Source organism: Camelina sativa, chromosome 10, assembly GCF_000633955.1.
Source record: "Camelina sativa cultivar DH55 chromosome 10, Cs, whole genome shotgun sequence".
NCBI lineage: Eukaryota > Viridiplantae > Streptophyta > Magnoliopsida > Brassicales > Brassicaceae > Camelina > Camelina sativa.
The window spans coordinates 25,066,013-25,084,185 of record NC_025694.1 but is presented as its reverse complement, the minus strand read 5'-3'; the positions used below and the strand labels follow the sequence as shown (position 1 = coordinate 25,084,185).

Sequence of the window (18,173 nt, the reverse complement as noted above, 5' to 3'; positions counted from 1 at the left end):
TTTTTTTTTTTTTTTTTTTGTATATATTCGAATATGTTGAATTTTTTTTACTAATTGATAAACGAACATGAATATATGTTGAATTGATTTTTTTTTTTTGTTTTCGCAGGATGTTGTTTATGCATACATTTCCTCCACCGGAAACTTTGATGTATTGGAGTCCATTGAATATTTGAGGAGTGATGAAACTGAAGATTGTGAAGTGGACAACTTGGATGCTTTGATCAGACCTGGCTATGATTTTGGAGATCATATTTGGGAGAGTGTCGAAGGATATGGTGTGGAAGATGATAATATTGAGGATGTTGAAGAACAATCTCAGACTGTTGGAGGGGACAATGAAGTTTTGGTTTGTTTGGAGAGTGGTGAGAAGCAAGCTAATACCCCAGAAGTGTCTAGCTTGAAGAAGAGGAAGAAGAAGCAAGTTGATCATGGAGCAGAGACACGCAAAAGGATGGTGCTATCTCAGCGAGCATCAACTTCACATTGTTCTTGTGGAGATGACATGAAGCGGTACTTTAAGGAGTTGATTGACTCTTCTTTCAAGAGCTTCACAGAAACCTTTGGGGAACGATTGCAAACATTGGAGAAAGATGTATCAGATATCAAGGCCTTGATATCCAGACCAGCAGAAATGGATCCTAGTCCAGCAGAAGTGGATCCTAGTCCATCACAAGTGAAGCCCAAAACTTCGGTACGTAAGAAATAGCTCAATGCCTCGTTCGATCTTGTTATATTGTAATCTTATGTGTGGTCTTTCCCTTTTGTTGTATCCTTGTTTGAATGTGTATATTGTAAACAAAAAATAATATTTTTTAACTTATGTGTTGTAAACTTTAACCAAAGCCTTTCATATTTTTTTTTGTCAGGTTGAACTATTTGAATTAGATAATCTGTTTATTGCGCCTCTTGAGATAGACCTTAATGTAGATACACAAGACTACCTAAAGAACACAATAAGACACTTATCTCAAAAGTCTGTTGTGACCGGATTTGAGATCCTACATTGAGTCCCCGAGACGCGGGTAAAGATGAACCGGATGCGATGTTGAATTTCGTTGCTGATGATGTATGGAATGCTTTTGAAGAGTGGAGTAGGCATCTCGAGTACGTGATTCATACATTTTTATATACATGTTATGATTTTTATTGTAACCTTACAATTGTTTTACGTTTACAGAAACATTCAACTGGGTCCAACTTTACTTGATTGAGAATTGTTTGACCGAGTCATGATGGGCCACAAATGGCTTGGAAATGAGGTACGTGTCAATCTTTTTAAATATCATATTTAATATTCTTTAAGTTAGATAAACCTGATTTTAAGTTGGACAAACCTGAGTCTTTAAATATTTTCAGGAAATGGATGCAATGATGTATATATTTCGGGAGCATACATCTTTAGGCCGCCTAAAGTTGGATCGTGTTGGTTTCATGAATTGTCAGTTTAGCATGCACGTAAAAAGAGACTACAATAAGTTTAGATCGGCAGGACGAACCCACGCTTGGAATAAACTTTTGTTAGGCTATGCCAAAGGTGAATTGCCATCTCATGGAAAGACAGGAAAAAGTTGGGTTGTAGATTTGGACAGAATTTATGCACCAGTCTTCATTAACGGTAATCATTGGATCTCAGTTTGTATTAACTTCATCCTAATAACAATTGAAGTCTTCGGTTGTAATCAATACCACAACAGAAGACACGTTGAGCCATTCGCTAATGTCATCCCTCGTCTTGTGAAGGAGATTCACAAAAAGGTTGATGGGAAAGCTCCATTGTTGACTCAATATGAGATCATCGAGGTCCATATGCAATATAAATTAAATCGGTCAAATTGTGATTGTGGAGTTTATGCCCTGAAGTATATCGAGTGTCACATGCGTAATCTACCTTATGATTTGATTGACGATGAAAACATCAAGCATGCTCGTTTGAAGTTGGCAGTTGATCTTTGGATAGCAGCAAAGGATCCTGTGCTAGTGGATCGAATGAAAACTTATGCGCCTCCAGTGTATGCGGCTGAGTTTGTAGACCTTTGCTAATTTTTAAGTGTCTTTACACTTTTATTTTTCATTAGTTATATCGCTTTCATTTTTATTGATATTCTAGTGAATTTTGTGTTATTAATGGTTGATCAATACATAAGGTCTGATTTATTTTTAAATTCCTGAATCACAACGTACACAAACAAACAAACAAACAAGTCTGTATGTGGTGTTATCTTTGAAACAAACAAACAACACAAAAGGTCTTAAACAGTTAAGAAATTCATTGATGGTGAAGTCTACAGACAAGTCTGGTGAAGTCTGTAGACAAGTCTGGTGAAGTCTGTAGACAAGTCTGGTGAAGTCTGGTGAAGGCTGGTGACAAGTCTGGTGAAGTCTGTAGACAAGTCTGGTGAAGTTTGTAGACAAATCTGGTGAAGTCTGCAGACAAGTCTGGTGAAGTCTGGTGAAATTTATGCATTTGTCTATTGAAGTCTGGTGAAGTCTGCAGACAAGTCTGGTGAAATTTATACACTTGTCTATTGAAGTCTGGAGAAGTCTGGTGAAGTCTGTTTTTTACTACAATCCTTACTGGATATGCAATATTTAAATCGTGTATTTCTAATGAATTTTTGTCTTCATATTGGATATGCACAAAAAAATTAAGAAATAAGCTCTAAAATCACATTAAACCAAAGAGATAGTTAATAAATGAAATCTACTAAAAATTCAAAAACATGAATCTAAAGTTGATTCACAAACCATTGTCATATCACGATATCACATGTCGTTCTGTTATGCCCTTCTTTGCCACAGTGCCTACACTTATGTCTCTTTGACCCTTATGAGTTTTGTGAAGATTTTATCTTGTCTTCAGCGGATTCATATCTTCTTTTTCTGCGTGTCCAGGATGTCTTCTTGTTTCAGGTGGTCGAACTTTTGCATCTTCAACATGTTGTGGGACTCGCCATTCTTCTTCAGGAACACCTATTGGATTAATAGTTTCCTCATATTGCAATCTCCATGCGGTAGTGGTATACACATCATCAACATAAGGATATAGATCCTTGCCTATATCAAAAGCTCCTTTTATAGCATGTCTACAAGGGAGTTTTCCTATGCTGAACTTTCCACATGAACAAGTCATTTTTTCTAAGTCAACAATGTAGTCTACTCCATTACCTTTTACCTGCAACATGGATCTGCTCATCGGATAACCGTTCATGAATTTACCTTTTTCTATTCTTCTTGAAATCTTTTTCTCCACCTCAACAGTTAAAAGATCTTTTTGCTTAGCACTTAACTCTCTACTCTCATAAAACCAGCTTGTCATCATTTCTCTGATGCTGTCTAACAAAAGAATTATTGGATACTCTCTGGGTGACCTCAAAGCTGCATTGATTGACTCAGCCGCATTGTTGGTGTTAATGTCATATCTATAACCCAGAAAATGACAGCGAGCCCATTTCTCACATCGGCTTCCTCTAGATAACTTCCAATAGCATGACTAATATTGTTAATTCGCGCAAACTCTTTCTCAAAATCAGCAACTCTATAAGCTTTTGATGCTTTTGCAACCATACCAGCGACACCTCTGCCCTTATTATATGTTATAACATTACTAATCAAGTGGGGGATGCAAATACCATATTTAGCCAATGGGTAGATGTTTCCAATTGATTTAGCAATTGATGTATGTCTATCTGACACAAATGATAAACCTTCTTCATCAGCTATATCCATCTTAAGTTGCATAGAAAACCACTCCCATGAACAATCATTCTCAGAATCAGCAATTCCAAATGCGAATGGTAGACCTCCTTTGTATTTATTCTTCAAAAATGTTCCATCAACTACTATCACTTTCCGCATTGCCTTGTAGAACCCTCTTCTTGATTGACCAAAAGTAATAAATAGATATTTGAATCTTCCATCAAAGTCAATTTCATAATTCGTGAACGTACCAGAATTCGCTTCTTGTAGCATCTGCAAGTATTTTGTAGATTTGCAAAAGCTGCTCAAGCATAGCTTCCACCCTACTACTCTCAGCTGTTTTTGGAGGTGGAGACTGATATGAATTGTTGCCATAGGTCCTTGTGTATCCACTGCTTTGTTGCTGCTTTTGATAGTCAGGTTTGGGAGTGAAACCAGAAGAATTGCCTTGAAAGTTACTGCGTTGGCTGTTTCCACTGTAAGGTCTGTTACCTTGCTGATTTCCAAACTGTTGTCCCTGATTCCCATAGACATAGTTAACATCCTCTTCCTCACGATTTTCTTGATCAGGTTCTGGCTCATATGTCTCAGCTTCAGCAGAAAAGTGAACAGATTTCTTACCCACAAGGAGATTGTACACTGAATCCAGCTTAGCATTAAAAGAAGCTAACTGGTTTGAATCAAACCCTCCATGTAATCTCTTCCGTTCAGCATAAACTCTCTTAGTACTATTGCTGGAGGCCAAGTTTTCAATCAAAGCTTCAACATCTTCTGGAAATCTTGTCTTGAAATTCCCATGACTTGCAGCATCTAAAGCCAACTGATACTCCCAGTCACACCCTCTGAAGAAAATGCTCAGCAATTGAACCCTTGAGAAACCATGGTGTGGGCAGTCCCTCTGATAAGCTTTGAATCTCACCCAAGCGGCCTTGAAAGCTTCATCTGGTCTTTGCTTGAAAGATGACAGCTTTACTCTCAACTTATCTGACATTGCATCATCATAAAAGTAGTTGAGGATGGCTACCTTGACGTCATGCCAATTTGTCAATGATCCAGCTGGTAACTACTTCAACCACTGAGATGCCTCTCCTGCAAGTGAGTAAGGGAAAAGCTTGCAGAAGATGTAATCCTCAATCACTCCATTAGCCTTGATACTGGTTACAAGATCCTCAAAATGCTCTATGTGGTCCAAAGGCTTCTCATTGGGCATGTTAGAGAAAGGTCTTTGCCCAACTAGTTGAAAGTAAGCAGGTTTCAACTCAAAATCATTCCTCTGGAATGGAGGAGGAATAATAGCAGACCGGTTCTCATACACAAAATCAGCCTGGTTGTAGTCAGCAATGGTCCTGATCAAGTCTCGGTTGTGCTCCTGTCTTCGAACTGGATTGTTGACATGGTTTGCAACTCCACGTCTGTCTGCAGGAAGGGGGTGTCGACCGATACCCTGTTGGTGTCGGTCGACACCGTCAGCCTGTTCGTCAACTACCAGAATTTGGTCGTTTCCGACAGCAACTTCAGCAATAATATTCCCTTCTGCATCAAGCTTTTGGCCCTGCTCATTGCACAAGTGGCCCTCTTGATCCCTCAAAGCACCATCCGCATCTGGTCTCAATATGATTGGGTTGACCATCTTGGCTGATTTGGCTGCTTTTGTGTTATCACGCTCTAATTGTCCTAACTCTTGGTTTGTAAGCTTAACAACTGGACCAATAGGATTCTTCCTGGTGTTAGGCTTAGACATGTACCTGAAACACACAAGAGAAAAGATACACTAGCGTATAAGTAGAAAATAAAACAAAAAATTTAGACGAAATACAAAACTCAAATCTAATGGTAGATCAAAGAGTCCCCGACAACGGCGCCAAAATTTGATATGCTCAAATTAACCTTAGAGCTACTCTCTCAAACAAGAGATCAATGCAGTACTTAGGGGTCGAATCCACAGAGACTCAAGATCAAACACAATAAATTATAGAGTTTTTGATATTACGCTAAACAGATTAAATTGTATTAAAAACAAAAGAAGACAATGCAAAATATTAAATCAAGGTGTTGTGAAATCGGGAAATCAAAAGATTAAACCTAGAGAATTTCTCAGGTAATTATTAAGTATTAAATCAATTGATTAATTAGGGTTAATGCAATAAAAATCAGATCTAGAACTCTAAACTTTTCTGTAAAATAATTCAGTTCTCACTGCAATTATTATCTAAATTTAAAACCAGAAAATCCAAATCTCTTTGTAAAATTCTAAGTTAAAAATCAGCTTTAAAAACATGTTTAGATAAGTTCACAAAATCACTAATTCAAATCTGTTTGTAAAAAGTGATTTTGCTCATCAATGCTTTTAATCAGGAAAACAATTATATTCTCATATCAATTAATTTCCCTAAGATAATAATTCTAGGTGATCAATCAAGAACTATTGTGAAGAACAANTTGTAGTCAGCAATGGTCCTGATCAAGTCTCGGTTGTGCTCCTGTCTTCGAACTGGATTGTTGACATGGTTTGCAACTCCACGTCTGTCTGCAGGAAGGGGGTGTCGACCGATACCCTGTTGGTGTCGGTCGACACCGTCAGCCTGTTCGTCAACTACCAGAATTTGGTCGTTTCCGACAGCAACTTCAGCAATAATATTCCCTTCTGCATCAAGCTTTTGGCCCTGCTCATTGCACAAGTGGCCCTCTTGATCCCTCAAAGCACCATCCGCATCTGGTCTCAATATGATTGGGTTGACCATCTTGGCTGATTTGGCTGCTTTTGTGTTATCACGCTCTAATTGTCCTAACTCTTGGTTTGTAAGCTTAACAACTGGACCAATAGGATTCTTCCTGGTGTTAGGCTTAGACATGTACCTGAAACACACAAGAGAAAAGATACACTAGCGTATAAGTAGAAAATAAAACAAAAAATTTAGACGAAATACAAAACTCAAATCTAATGGTAGATCAAAGAGTCCCCGACAACGGCGCCAAAATTTGATATGCTCAAATTAACCTTAGAGCTACTCTCTCAAACAAGAGATCAATGCAGTACTTAGGGGTCGAATCCACAGAGACTCAAGATCAAACACAATAAATTATAGAGTTTTTGATATTACGCTAAACAGATTAAATTGTATTAAAAACAAAAGAAGACAATGCAAAATATTAAATCAAGGTGTTGTGAAATCGGGAAATCAAAAGATTAAACCTAGAGAATTTCTCAGGTAATTATTAAGTATTAAATCAATTGATTAATTAGGGTTAATGCAATAAAAATCAGATCTAGAACTCTAAACTTTTCTGTAAAATAATTCAGTTCTCACTGCAATTATTATCTAAATTTAAAACCAGAAAATCCAAATCTCTTTGTAAAATTCTAAGTTAAAAATCAGCTTTAAAAACATGTTTAGATAAGTTCACAAAATCACTAATTCAAATCTGTTTGTAAAAAGTGATTTTGCTCATCAATGCTTTTAATCAGGAAAACAATTATATTCTCATATCAATTAATTTCCCTAAGATAATAATTCTAGGTGATCAATCAAGAACTATTGTGAAGAACAACCAACGATGAAGATCATAAAAGATTAAGAACCCTAAAAATCACAGATCTAATAAATCATAAAAACCCTATAAAAACCCTAAACCTAACAAGCAAATTACTCAGACATGTTTAATGAAGAACAAATCATTCTGAATAACATGCAATAGATATTAAAAGTAAAAAGAGGGAGTTTAGAAATCTTCTCTACAAAGCAGTTCTGATCTCTTTCTCTCCTAAAAGCTCTCAATATCCATCTCTCAAAAACTTGCTAGAAAATAACTTCCTAAAATAAAACTTAAAGGTTTTTTAAAACCCAAAAATACTATTTATATGTCCTAAAATACGTCAGGGACTTGTGTTGTAATTTAGGAAAATTTTGGGTAAAATTGTAAAACTTCCAATTTCTTCTTTCTCTCGTCGGATAAACATGGGCGTCGACCGATGCTCCTTCGGTGTCGGTCGACGCTGCTACTTTGATTCGATTCCAAGTTCTTTTCCTTCTGTAAAATGCTCCAAAGTCATCCAAATAGCTCAACTTTGCTCTTTTTGTGCCAAATTCCTAAATAACCTGTAAAGACTCAAAAACAATCCTAGAAACAAATGAAAAGACTCAAAAAGCACACTTATATCATGGTTAAAAATCGTAAAACCATGATATATCAACTCCCCCAGACTTAGCCTTTGCTTGCCCTCAAGCAAAACATAATCTTAGACCTATGAAAGAGGTTTGAAAACATAGGAACTCCCTCAACTGCAGACAACTGATCTTCGCACTCTTCATCGCTGATGTTCATATATTTTACCCTGTTTTCCCTTAATATATTCACATCTTTTGCATCTTTTGCTATCCATTTTGACCATTATTGCATAGCTTTAGGACTGTTCTTGCATTAGAGTTTAGTTGCATTGCATTTGCATCTTTTCATGCATAAACAAGTGATTTTGGAGCTTAAGGAGCATGGAAGCAATGCTGAAGAGCAGTGAAGCAATCATGAGGAGAAAGCAAGAGAGCTAAGGCTGAAGAACCAAGGTCTGGAGTCCAACTCGACTGCCCACTCGACTAGACACTCGACCGTGTGCTGAGAGGAACTCGACCGAGTGGGAGGAGCACAAGAGGAGCCAACTCGACCGGTCACTCGACCGAGCACCAGGTCGAGTTGGTCGAGCCGCCTGGCTATTTTGTCTTTTAGCGTTTTTAGGGCTTCCACTACTTTTTCTATATAAGGGCTTGTACCTGCAACCACCAAAGAAGCCAGTTTTTTAGAGAGTCATAAACCTAGTTTTTACCTTTTTGGGAATTATTCCTTTTGCACTTTTATTTTCTTAAGATCTTGTACTTCTTTTAAAAGGAGAAAAAAGACTAAATTCTTCAATATTGTTGGTTTCATAACTTTCAGAATATTGAGAATTTGAGTTTGATTCTTTCTTCAATATTGTAGATCTTTGCTTTATCTATCTAATCATGCAAGTTTCATCATTTTCTGGGTTTATGATTTTGATGTTCATCATGTATGCTTGTGAGTAGTTGCTTAGGATCTTGAGGATGGGTTAGGCTGGGTTGTGTTTGAGGTTTGTTTGATTTGGTCAAGCTTGATTGTTGTAGATCTCTTCTAGGCTAGATGTTCTTAATGCTGATCCTATATCTGAGAGGGTAGGATCTGATTTCAAGCCTCTTAGCATCACACCAATGTCTAAGGAGCATAGATAAGGCTAGATCTAGAGACTATCATTAGGCTTGCTAAGAGATTAGAAGTCTTGTTTGATTTTTGACATATTGCTTAATGCATGCTTGTGTAGATTCTTTACTTTGTGAGAACAAGTCTAGAGATGCATGAGTTTGATTGTTTCTTGCCATGAGAGTGGATTAAACATGTCTTAGAAATATATGTCTAGAGATTAGCTCAAGTTGTTTGAGATTTGTTGACCAAGTTAGATGACCTCAATCATAGTCCAGCCCATGAATCCCTCCTCAAGACCTTCCTTGTTTATTGATTTCTTAGCTTAAATCCTGTTGTTTGATCGTTGTTTGATTCGTTTTGGTATTGCTCTGTTTTTCTTGTGTTGCTCTGTTTTGCGTATTTGTCCAGCTCGACCCTGCACTCGATCAGCACTCGATCGAGTGCTTGCTCGAGTTCCAACCCAGAACTTGTGTTTATGATTTGTGTTTGTCCTGTTTCACCCTAGTTGCATTTCTGTTGCATTCATTTAGTATCATGTTCATTACTTACCTTGCATTAGTTCAATACTTGCATTTCCATAGTTTCTATTTCTGTTTGTCATAATCACTCTGTTCCATTTGCATTTAGCTCCTAGTTCTTGTAGTTTTACTTTCTGCACTTTACATTTCATCATAGGATTGTTAGTGACAAACAACCTTTACATCTGGCTTGACTTAGACTCATATGCACATCTTGATTGTTCACAAACACTCAGATTGGATTGACACCTCTTATACTACAACTGCATAAGGGGAATTGAAACACCCTGCCATCCATTCATTCATAAGTCATCATTCCACACATCATTCATCACCACAACAAAAAATATATGTTTCAATCGCCTTGACTCACAAGAACTTACTTCATATACTTTGTCATTTGAAAATCATCAACATTCCTTACTCAAATCCCACAATCCTCTAGAATCTCTAGTCTCACCATTTTCATCTCATTACATAAATTAAAGCAAATACAGGTGAGTTCTTACCTTGGTGTATCGATCAATGGCATATGGACTCTCTTCAGACCAAGACATTCTTCATACATCTCCTTCCCTCTCCCTTTTCTCACTTTTAATGATTTGTTTTTTTTTTGTTTTTTTTTTTATATTTTTTTTCTAATCAAAGATGTAAGCGAATACCTGGGTCATTGGTAATTTACCTATCCCTCGCTTCCAAGCTTTGTGTGATCAATTGACTCAAGAATAGAATAATGAGGTCATAGGTAATTTACCTACCTCTCTAAACTGATCAAAATCATCTCATCTTTTATTCTTCCTCTTTTTTTTCTGATCTTTCTCTCTTTTTTTTCACAAAACACTGAAGGGAAGAGAGAGGGGAATCATACTTTTAAAAATTGCACTGTCTTGTATGGCCTGAAAAAGAAGTTTAGTCCACTGATTTCCAACCAAAAAGTAAGAGATTAAGTTCGGTTAAAATCCTGATAAAAGTTGACACAACGTTAGTTTAACTAGATATCCTTTGAATAAGGGCTTTCAGGATTGTTGATACAGCTCATAGTCTTTTCCGCACTTCATTTCTGAGGTCAAGCTTAGTCAAGAGTCATTAGAGTGTTAGCCAAAGAACAATAGTCATTAGTTAGAGATCATAATTCCAAATTTTTGAAAAATTTGACTCAGTAAAAACAAAAATCGGTTTTGACACACTAAAAACCCAAAACGAAGTTAGTAGTTAGTACTAACCTCCCCCAGACTTAAGCGACACTGTCCCCGGTGTTTTCAAGCAAGGGAAGGGTAAAGAAACAAAAATTGTGTTGAAAAATTTGAATGAAAAGATGAATTTCCTCGGGTTACCCTATGGTGCCGACCGATGCCAGAGTGGTGTCGATCGACACCCTCGGTGAACAGTGAATTTGGCCGAAAATCCTTAGTTGCAGTTAGTTGTGTTCTTGTGTTGTTGGATCAATCCTTTTGATGTTAGTTCTGTTAAGAAGCACTCACACATAAACACAAGTTAAAAGCAACATGATAGATAGATAATTCATAAGTTCACACAAATTTCAAACACAAACTGACTCAATGCAAGAATAAAAATGACTCAATCCTAAAAAGGGAAAAAAAAACCATGATCAGGGGCTAGCAGAAACATCATCGTCATCAGAGACAGAATCACCAGGTGACCTGCGTCTAGTACGACGCCTAGTACGACCAAGGCAACGGCAACGAGACAATCGAGCAATCGCGTTCCAGATGGCACGCATGGTGGATGTCTGGTACTCCTGGTAGGCGGTAGGACTCATAGTAGCAAAAGGCTGTGGAGGCTCAGGAAAAGGGGGAAAATCAGATGCTGAAGTAGCAGAAGAAGAACCAATCTCAAAATCCCCAGCAGGGTTAGGACCATCTAAGTCCTCAGCAGGTGCAGCAGCGGCAGTAGCCCGTGAAGTCCGATGGCGACGGGAAGGAGGAGCAGTGACAAGGTCAGCAACGGACGGTAGAAAACGCAACTGCTCTGGATCATCTCCAATAGTAGTGAGGTCTTGTCGTGGAAGGCGTATCAGATGCTCTCCAGTCTCATCCCTGAATCTCCACAACAAACCTGGCTTCATCCAGGTTGTACTCCTCATATATTGTTCATCCATGAGAACCCGCTGTGGCAGCATACTGTACCCGTCAGTCGGAACGTTCTTCCACTGAAGAATAGCTGTGATAAGGCTCCCAACATACTCAATCTTGCGGCCGCGACCCAAAAACGGCTTGCTCTGAAGATCAACCAAGTGATGTGCAAAAACAGCCTCATAGTTGGGCGCTGAAGGATCCTGCCGCACAGTCAAATCCAGAATCAATCGTCCAATCCCAATACCCAATAGATAAAGCTCAGCAGCTCTCATCTTGTTAGGCTCCATCTTACACTGAAAATTGGTCCCAATAGCCCGAAGAACGTATCGAAGTGCGGGATGGTGAACATCTGTTTGAACACTCTTCTTAGAGTCATAAACTCCATTTCCTATATAAGACCACAAAACACCAACATCCGAATAGGTCTGAGGCAAAACAGTACCTTCGTAAAAATGTGGCTAGTCAAACACATCACATATCTCTTGCAACCTAATCGTGTACTGTTTTCCCTCAATAAAGAAACACAACCAACCATCTCGTGCCTTTGGTGCCTGGTCATTAGCATAAACAACTCTAACATTAGCCATAAACTGTCTAACTAGATCTGGATAGCAATCGTACTGCTTAGTGCAAATAGTCCCCAGATGTATCTTATCTATCAATCTCATGACCTCATCATAAATTCCAAGTCTACGCAGAAGAGCAGGATCAACAAACTTGGTTGGTTCAATTTCTACTCCTAACCAGTCATTATACAACATTGTCTCATACTCTCTCCAAACATCTAATGGTCTGTTGATAAATTCAGCCTTCTTAAGTTCTGCGAGAGGGTTTTCCCATACCTGTTGAGTTGGGATTGGCTCATTTTCAGATTTGGGCCATGGGAAACGAGATTGGATGGGAGAAGGAAGGGAAAGGTATGGGAGAGTGGAGGGATGACTTGCCGGAGTTGGCGGAGGTGACCGGCGAGCTGATCGGCGAGAGGAGGAAGGTTGGTCGGCGGCAGTTCTGGCCTTCTTTCTCTGCGACATCACTTCAAACCGCGAAATGGACACTGGATCCGGGTAGAAGAGAGAAAATTGAGTGGATTAGGGCTTTGAATCACTCAAAACGGATCGGAAACAAGAGAGTTATGGTGAATTTAAGCTGTTCGGCGGTTCTGTTGCGAATGGGAGGAAGAAGAAAGCTCGAGGGTTTATATCGGGTCTTCCTCGGTTTTAACGGTATCGACCGATGCCCAGTAAGTGGCATCAATCGATGCTACTTCTGTCGGACCCGGCCTAGTGGCAAATTCAGGCCCATTTTCGCAAACCCAAATTCCTTAAACCCATTAAACTTTTCTTCGATCACCTGCGATCCAGTAACGGTGCCGACCGATACCCAGGTGGTATCGATCAATGTTGAGGCTTGATCAATGGTATCTGAAACTTTTTCCTTTGATTTTTTTTTTCTGAAACAATAAAACTCAAAACCACAAATTAATATGTTAGTAATCCTAAAAATTGAAAAAAAATAAAAAAAATGTTTCTACTAATGGTTGCCTCCCACTCAGCGCTTGTTTTAAGTCATTAGCTGGACTTGACAACGGATTAGGCGGGGGGTGCTTCGTCCAGACGCACAATGTGTCCGTCCGGTATCTCTGCTTTCGCCCAATAATGTTTCACCCTTTGGCCATTAACAGTGAACTTCTCTCCTTTGGAATTCAGCAACACAATGGCTCCATATGGTCGAACTTCTTGGACAGTAAAAGGACCAGACCAACGGGAACGGAGTATACCCGGAAATAGCTTCAAGCGAGAATTGTAAAGGAGTACCTGGTCATTAGGCTCAAAGTGCCTAGAGATGATCTTCTTATCATGATATGCCTTGGTTCTCTCCTTGTACAGCTTTGAATTCTCAAATGCATGAAATCTCAGCTCATCCAACTCATTCAACTGCACTAGCCTTCTCTCTGAAGCTGTCTTGGCATCAAAATTCATTAACTTAACTGCCCAAGCTGCCTTGTGCTCTAACTCCACTGGAAGATGTCATTCTTTCCCATAAAGCAGATGAAAAGGTGTGGTGCCAAGTGGTGTTTTATATGCAGTCCTATATGCCCATAGTGCATCATCAAGCTTTGCAGCCCAATCCTTCCTTGTAACACCAACTGTTTTCTCAAGAATCTCCTTAATCTGCCTGTTGGAAACCTCTACTTGCCCACTAGTCTGAGGGTGATATGGAGTAGCCACTCTAAGTTGAACTCCATACTTTTTCAGCAGCTTATCAAACACTTTATTGATAAAGTGCTTACCTCCATCACTGATGACAATTCGAGGCACTCCAAACCTTGAAAAGATAATGGTCTTAAACAGCTTAAGAACCACTGCATAATCATTCTTTGGACATGCAATTGCTTCAACCCACTTGGAGACATAATCAACAGCAAATAGGATGTAATTGTTCTTGTAGGAAGATGGAAACGGTCCCATAAAGTCAATACCCCAACATTCAAACACTTCAACTTCAAGAATGAAGTTTTGTGGCATCTTATTCCTCTTGCTAATCTGACCTTTCCGTTGACAAGCATAGCATCTTGAGACATATTCATGAGCATCTTTGAACATCGTTGGCCACCAGAAGCCTGCTTGGAGGACCTTGGACACTGTTTTGAATGTAGCAAAATGTCCTGCATAGTCAGACCCATGACAATGAAACAAAACATCAGGTACCTCAGTCTCTGCCAAACATCTTCTGTAAACTCCATCACTGCAATGCTTATATAAATAAGGTTCATCCCAATAATATCTCCTAAGCTCTCTCAAGAACCTCTTCTTGTTATAGCCAGTGAATTGCTCTGGTTCTACCTCAGCAGCAAGATAATTGGCAATATCAGCATACCAGGGTGGATTGGAGCTAGCCACAACAGCTAAATCTCCATCATACGACCAGTCTGTCTCTGGAAAGCATGGGTGTCGACCGATGCTATGGTGGTATCAATTGGCACCACCTGCATCCGAGGACAGACACTTGTTTTCATCAGGTGAAGACCATGTATCCACAAAATAGACGTGTTCCTCAGGCAAACAGTCTTGGATTGGCACATCATCATCAATTCTAATCCTAGACAAGTGATCAACAACACAATTCTCAATCCCCTTCTTATCCTTCACTTCAATGTCAAACTCTTGAAGTAAAAGAATCCATCTCAAAAGTCTAGGCTTTGCATCCTTCTTCTGCATTAAATACTTCAAAGCAGCATGATCAGTATGAAATGACTTTGGATCCAACTAGATAAGAACAGAATTTTTCAAAAGCAAACACAACCGCCAACAACTCCTTTTCTGTTGTTGCATAATTTCTTTGTGCATCATCAAGTGTTCTTCTTGCATAGTAAATTGCATGAAGCTTCTTGTCTCTTCTCTGTCCCAGCACTGCTCACACTGCATAGTCACTAGCATCACACATAACTTCAAAAGGGAGATTCCAATCTGGTGGCTGAACAATAGGAGCACTCACAAGTTCTTGCTTAATCCTTTCAAAGGCTATCCTGCACTTATTAGTGAATTCAAACTTGACATCTTTGCACAGCAAAGCAGAAAGTGGTCTAGCAATCTTGCTGAAATCTTGATAAATCTCCTATAGAAACCTGCATGCCCAAGAAAACTCCTTACTGCCTTCACATTCTCTGGCATTTGAAGACTTGTCATCACCTCTATCTTAGCGCAGTCAACTTCAATACCAGCTTCTGAAACCCTTTGACCAAGCACTATACCATCTCTAACCATAAAATGGCACTTCTCCCAATTGAGCACTAAATGCTTCTCCTCACACCTTGCCAACACCTTGCATAGATTTTCTAAAGAGTTCTTGAATGAAGACCCATAAACTGAAAAATCATCCATGAATACCTCCATATAGTCTTCAATCATATCAGTGAAGATAGACATCATGCATCTCTGAAATATCGCAGGAGCATTACAGAGACCAAAGGGCATTCTCCGGTAAGCAAAGGTGCCATAGGGGCAAGTGAAAGTGGTCTTCTCTTGGTCATCAGGATGAATCGAAATTTGGAAAAACTCGGAATAGCCATCCAAAAAGCAGTAGTATGGATGATTGGCTAACCTCTCAAGCATTTGGTCAATGAAGGGCAGCGGGAAGTGATCTTTTCGGGTTGCAGCATTCAGTTTCCTGTAATCTATGCAAATCCGGTGTCCGGTGATTGTCCTTGTAGGGATCAGATCATTCTTGTCATTCTTCACAACTGTGACTCCACCCTTCTTAGGAACAACATGTACTTGACTAATCCAATTGCTATCAGATATTGGATAGATGATCCCAGCATTCAGCAATTTCATGATCTCCTTCTTGACAAAATCTTGCAAATTGGGATTCAGCCTCATCTGATGCTCAATGGATGTCTTAACTCCTTCCTCAAGATGAATCCTATGCATGCACAAGTCTGGAGAAATCCCTGCAATATCATCAAGAGAATAGCCAAGAGCCTTGCGAAACTTGCGTAGCTTGCTTAGCAGTAAAGTGAGCTCTGCATTGTTTAAGGAAGCATTAACTATAACATGATAAGAAGAATTTTCACCCAAGAATGCATACCTTAAACCAGCAGAAAGTGGCCTGAGATCAAGCTTTGGAGCTTTCTCTAAACTCCAATCAGAAAATTTTTCAACTTGTGAAGAAGTACTAACCAATTCCTCTTTAGAAACCAGATTCTTCACTTGTTCATTAGCATCAAGTAGCTTGACATACCCAGCAGCAATGTCATCTAGATGCTCAACCTCTTCTACAGAACTAACCAATGCTCTTTCAAGTGGGTCTTCAGGATGCAGCTCCTTGAATACCTCTTCAGCAAGATTAGACAAAGTGTCAACATAGAATGTCTGACCAGCAATGGTTGGCCTCTTGACTAGCTTGTCCATGTCAAAGCGCATTTGTAGATCACCAATATTAAGCCCAATTTGTCCCTTCTTGACATCAATTATAGCTCCAGCAGTGGCTAAGAATGATCTTCCCAGGATAAGAGGGTCCTTAGGTTCTTCTTCATACTTGAGTACCACAAAATCAGTAGGTATCAAGCATTCACCAATCTTAATTGGAACATCTTCAAGTACACCATCAGGAATGCGAATTGAGAGATCAGCAAGGATAAGAGTGAGCTTGGTAGGCTTGAAGTCTGTCATACCCAGGCGAAGAGCCACTGATCTTGGCATTAAGTTAACACTAGAACCAAGATCACACAAAGATCTAGCAAATCTGTCAGTGAATATAGTGCAATCAAGGATAAAACTACCTGTATCAGGAAGCTTCTCTAGGATCTTGTTCTGGATAATAGCATTGACTTGAGCTGATATCATCATCACTCCTTGCTCAACATTCAAATCCTTAGTCACCATCCTCTTGACATATCTCCTAAGCATTGGAGAAGTCTTTACAGCATCAATCAAAGGTAGCTCAACAGTAAGCTTGTCCATCATTGCCTTGCATTTAGCATCATCTAAATCTTGTTTGGACTTCCCTGGATTCTTGGGAAAAGGAACCTTGGGTTTGTAAACTCTCTCAGCAACTTGTGTGGAAGATGTGTCTTTCTGGGTTTCGGTCTGTGGTTAGTATTGATTGGTACCAAGGTGGCATCGATCGATGCTGACTTCTAGTGTAGAATCCGTGGTTTCGGGTGGACAGGGTGTCGACCTATGCTCTTCAGTGTCGGTCGGCACTAGTTCCGCAGAAACATCCTCATCCTCTTCAACATCAATCAACTCAAGTAGATCATGAGATTGATCCTTTGGGGGTCTAGAATGGAGTTGTTTGCCACTTCTCAAGGTCAATGCATTGCATGAATGCTTGGGATTTGATTCAGTTCTCCCAGGGAAAAATCCCTCTTGCCTTTTGACGGATCCAACTGTTTGTGCAACATGACTTTCTAGCTTCTTGACATGAATATTCAAAGCTTCAAACTTCCCATTAAGATTAGTGTAGACATTGTCAAGCTTCCCATTGAAGGTCACTGCCATCTTTTCTTGACCTTGCAAAAGCTGCTCAAGCATAGCTTCCACCCTACTACTCTCACCTGTTTTTGGAGGTGGAGACTGATATGAATTGTTGCCATAGGTCCTTGTGTATCCACTGCTTTGTTGCTGCTTTTGATAGTTAGGTTTGGGAGTGAAACCAGAAGAATTGCCTTGAAAGTTACTGCGTTGGCTGTTTCCACTGTAAAGTCTGTTACCTTGATGATTTCCAAACCGCTGTCCCTGATTCCCATAGACATAGTTAACATCCTCTTCCTCACGATTTTCTTGATCAGGTTCTGGCTCATATGTCTCAGCTTCAGCAGAAAAGTGAACAGATTTCTTACCCACAAGGAGATTGTGCACTGAATCCAGCTTAGCATTAATAGAAGCTAACTGGTTTGAATCAAACCCTCCATGTAATCTCTTCCACTCAGCATCAACTCTCTTAGTACTATTGCTGGAGGCTAAGTTTTCAATCAAAGTTTCAGCATCTTCTGGAAATCTTGTCTTGAAATTCCCATGACTTGCAGCATCTAAAGCCAACTGATACTCCCAATCACACCCTCTGAAGAAAATGCTCAGCAATTGAACCCTTGAGAAACCATGGTGTGGGCAGTCCCTCTGATAAGCTTTGAATCTCACCCAAGCGGCCT

The 18,173-nt window shown here is 39.4% G+C and overlaps 1 protein-coding gene across 1 annotated transcript; it reads right to left on the bottom strand.

Annotated features, from left to right (window-relative positions):
- LOC104720712 lies at positions 2,849–3,858 on the bottom strand. Its single transcript, XM_010438587.1, has 2 exons — positions 3,518–3,858; positions 2,849–3,422 (listed from the first exon to the last, which is right to left on the bottom strand). Exons 1-2 carry the CDS (start codon positions 3,856–3,858, stop codon positions 2,849–2,851), a joined length of 915 nt encoding a protein of 304 aa, XP_010436889.1.

Coding starts and splice junctions, on each gene's coding strand:
- LOC104720712 (XM_010438587.1), bottom strand. CDS start 3,858: ATGCGGAAAGTGATAGTAGTTGATGGAACATTTTTGAAGAATAAATAC. Junction 3,423..3,517: donor GTTGCTGATTTTGAGAAAGA/GTTTGCGCGAAT, acceptor TCTGGGTTATAG/ATATGACATTAACACCAACA.